Source organism: Numida meleagris, unplaced genomic scaffold, assembly GCF_002078875.1.
Source record: "Numida meleagris isolate 19003 breed g44 Domestic line unplaced genomic scaffold, NumMel1.0 unplaced_Scaffold352, whole genome shotgun sequence".
Classification (NCBI taxonomy): domain Eukaryota; kingdom Metazoa; phylum Chordata; class Aves; order Galliformes; family Numididae; genus Numida; species Numida meleagris.
In genome coordinates, this window is record NW_018364577.1 from 125,683 (window position 1) to 129,369 (window position 3,687).

At 65.7% G+C, this 3,687-nt stretch overlaps 3 protein-coding genes across 3 annotated transcripts in view; 1 reads left to right on the forward strand and 2 right to left on the reverse strand.

Moving 5' to 3' along the window:
• The window catches only part of LOC110391342 (AP-4 complex subunit mu-1-like), a 16,818-nt gene extending 15,963 nt beyond the window's left edge, over positions 1-855 (reverse strand). Inside the window, exons 1-4 of the mRNA XM_021383171.1 lie at positions 645-855; positions 468-553; positions 230-336; positions 6-66 (exon numbers count right to left, since the gene is read on the reverse strand). Of these exons, the coding sequence (XP_021238846.1) occupies positions 6-66; positions 230-336; positions 468-553; positions 645-702 (312 nt within the window). The 5' untranslated portion in view covers positions 703-855. The remainder of the gene's footprint in view (positions 1-5; positions 67-229; positions 337-467; positions 554-644) is intronic.
• A 314-nt stretch (positions 856-1,169) lies between these two features.
• Positions 1,170-2,843, forward strand: VGF (VGF nerve growth factor inducible; the record flags this gene model as incomplete). The annotated part of the gene is given in 1 exon segment (XM_021383184.1): positions 1,170-2,843. A coding segment is annotated over 1 exon segment (1,176 nt). The 3' UTR covers positions 2,634-2,843.
• A 690-nt stretch (positions 2,844-3,533) lies between these two features.
• AP1S1 (adaptor related protein complex 1 sigma 1 subunit) overlaps positions 3,534-3,687 on the reverse strand; it is a gene marked incomplete in the record, with an annotated part of 2,401 nt that continues 2,247 nt past the window's right edge. Inside the window, 1 exon segment of the mRNA XM_021383185.1 lies at positions 3,534-3,687.

Genomic DNA, 3,687 nt, shown 5'->3' on the forward strand with positions numbered 1-3,687 from the left:
GCCACGTTCACGGTGACGCTCTTCTCGCTCAGTGTCCCGCAGTGCTCCCGCAGCAGCGTCACCAACCTGGCACCATGGCAGCGCGTCAACACCGTGGCGCCCCGACACCGGGGCCCACCCCAGCGCTGTCCCCACGTCCCCACGTCCCCGTGCCCTCATCTCCCCCACGTCCTCACGGGGACGCCACGAGAACGTCCCCAGCCGCGTCCCCCGCCCGCCCCGTGCCCACCTGTTGAGGAACTCCACCAGGACGAAGGGGGACGCGTCGGGCGCGGTGGTGGCCGCCACGTAGAGCCCCCCGTGCCGCACGTGGACGAAGTGCTGGCCCTCGTGCGCCTGGGGAGCGCGCCCAAGTGTCCAGCGGCGCCGCCGCCCCCGGGGGGCTCCCGAGCTGAGCTCCCGCGGGGTGACCCCGGCGATGTCCCCACGTGGGGAGCACTCCCCCCCGCCCCCCCCGCGACCCTCACCATGAAGACGGGGGCCTGGTCCCCGGGCAGGGCGGTGACAGCGCGGTAGAAGGCGTCGGTGACGTCATCGCGGCCGTCCCCGCGGACTTTTGTGGGGGGGGTCAAGGAGCAATAACGGAGGGGGACGAGGAGGGAGATGGGGGGACGCGGGGGGATCCGGGGCATTTCGCAGGATACAGTTCCTGTACACCAGGCGGTCGCCCTTGGAGGAGAGGATGAAGAGCTGGGAGATCATCGCGGGAGAGAATTTGCTCCAAATCCGCTTTTTTTACCCCAGTTCCCGGCCCCACATTTCTCCCGTTGCGGTCCCTTTAAGAATTCCGGAGTCTCCGCCGGAAGTGTTGGGGATCACATGACGGCCGCTTCCGGAGGAGCTGCTATTGGGCAAGGAGGAAGAGGGCAAGGGGGAAGGGGGGTGGGGCTAGGGGCCTGCCGCGCGCTGCCATTGGTTGGAGAGCGCAGGGGGCGGGCAGAGGGGCGCGGCCTGCGCGGTATTGGTCGGTGGGGAGCACGTGGTGAGGAGTTTTCGCGCCAGTTTTGTGGAGCGGCGGGAAACGGAGCGGCGGCGGCGGCGGCGGGAACGGAAGAAACCGGAACCGGAAACCGCAACCGAGCGCCGCTCACAGGCACCGGCAGCGACATGGCACCGCGCGACTACGAGGGGGAGAAAGGTGCGGGAAACGGGGCGGAAAACGGGGAGANCAGCCCCCCCCCCAAAAAACCCCATCCTCCGCGAGGGGGGGGGACCCCTGGGAGGACCTGGAGCCCCCCAGCGGGGGAGACAACATCAAGGACGCGGGCGCGAAGCGAAGCCGCGGCGGATCCCCGACGGAAACGTGGAAGGAATTGGAGGAACTGGGCAAACTCCGCGCGGAGGCCAGAAAACGGGAGCGGGAACGGGAGCGGGGCCGGAGCTGGGCGAGCGCGCGGCAGCTGCGGCAGCAGCAGAGCCTGGAGCTGAAGCTGCTGGAGCGGCGCTACCAGGAGCTGATGGAGAGCAGGCGCCAGGCGCAGGCCGCGCGCAAAGCGGCCGCCGAGGAGGAGCGCCTGGCGGACATGGCCTCCGACCTCCTCCTGCGCTACCTCCTGCACGGCCCCGGCGCCGAGGGGAAGCGATCCGAGGAGGAGGAGGACGAGGAGGAGGAAGGAGGGGAGAGGGAGAGGAAGGGGGCTTGGGTTGGCAAGGGGTTCGCCGCGGAGAGGGAGTTCCCCGAGGAGAAGGGGTTTTCCATGGGGAAGGCGTCGGCGGCGGGCAACGGGTTCCCAACGGGCAACAGGTTCTCGGCGGGGAAGGAATTCCCCGAGAAGGAATTCTCAATGGGGAAGGGGTCCTCGGTGAGTAAGAAATTCTCGGCGGGTAACGGGTTACCCGCGGGAAAGGAGTTCTCCGTCGATAAGGAATTCTTAATGGGCAAGGGGTCCTCGATGGGAAAGGAAGCCCCCAGGGGCGGCGCGTGGAAAGGGCTCCCCATGGACAACGAGATCCCCATGGACAACTGGGTCCCCATGGACAACGAGGTCTTCGTGGGGAAGAAGATCCCGATGGGGAAGAAGATGGCGATGGGGAAGAAGATCGCGACGGACACCGCCAGATTCCTGGGCAACGAGATCCCCGCGGGCAACGAGATCCCCGGGGACGAGGCCCCGATGGGCAACGAGATCCCCGGGGACGACGACGCAGCCAACGAGATCCCGGCGCGCGGGGACGTCCCCCTCCGCGGCCGCGTCCCCGCGGGTGACGAGGAGCTGCCGGCCGCCGCCAGCTCCCGCCCGCACGCCCCGCTCCCGTTGGCCGAAGCTCTGGCGGCGGCGCTGCCGCCGGCTCCCGGGGACGGCGGGGACGGCGTCGGCGACGGCGACGCGGGGCTGGACCCCGGGACCATCGACCAGCTGATCGAGCTGTCCAGCCGCCTGCACCTCCCGGCGGACGACGTGGTGGACATCATCCACGACGTGGAGCAGAAGCGCCAGGAGCAGGCGGCGGCGGCGGCCGCGTTCCCGCTGCCCGGTGATGACGTCAGCGATGATGACGTCACCGAGGAGGAGGAGGAGGAGGAAGAGGAGGAGGAGGGGGGGGATGAAGTCGTGGCTCCGCCGCCTCTCCCCGCCCCCCGGCCCAGGACGTTCCGGCCCCCGGCGACGCGGTGGGGGGGGAGGAGGTGGTGAGGGGGACCCGGCCCCGTTCCCATCTCAGCGCCCCGGTCCCAGCTCCTCCGGTTCCCGGTCCCACTTCTCCCAGTTCCCCGCTCCCAATCCCAGTTCCCCCAGTCCGGGCCTCTCCGTTCCTCAATGCCGGCTCTCCCAGTCCCGCTCCTCCCGCTCCCCCAGCCCCATTTTCCCCGCCCCGGTTCCCCCAGTTCCCCAGCCCCACTCCTTCGAGCCCCCACCCCGGTTCCCCCCGTCCCAGTTCTCCCAGTTCCTCAACCCCGGTTCCCGGTCCCAGCCCCGGTTCCCCCACTGCCCTGGACACAGACGCCCCTTCATTAATTTTGCTAACAAATAAAGGCAACTATTTTAGTACGAGTTAGGCTCGTTAGTGGGCCCCGGGCTAATGAACTCCCCTTGTGCTAATTAACCTCCACTGTTCTAATTGCCCCCCTTGTTCTAATTAACTCTCTTGTGCTAATTAATCTCTTTTGTCTTAATTGCTCCCTTTACTAATGGCCCAGCGTGGTAAAGATCAGTATGAATTCTGGCCACGTGTTAATTATGACTGCTGCGTTAATTATGACCTCCCTATATTAATGAGGATTCCCCAGGATTAATTATGTTCCCCCCTCCGTATAACCTCGTGTTAATTGTCTGCCCACGTGCTAATTACGTGTTATTTATCTCCCTTGTGAACTAATTATCTCCTTTGCACTAATCGCCCCCCACTTACACCCCCAATTACCCCATATGCTAATTGCCCCCACACCAATCAACCCTCGTAGTACCTCTCACAATTGCCTCCACACACTAATTAACCAATCACCCCATCAACTAATTGCCCCCCATATACTTATTGCCTCCCACTAAGCACCCCCCGTACTAATTAGTCCCCCACTAATGAACTACTCAGAGCCCTCCGCTCTCATCCATTTATTGGGGGGCCCCATGCCCCCCCCGTGGTCCCGTTAAACCGAAGGGTCCCAAGGGGCAGCGCCTTCCCCCCCCACCTGCGGGGGTCTGGGGGTGCCCCTCCCAAGCGGCATTTTGGGGGGGGGTCCCGGAGTGTGGG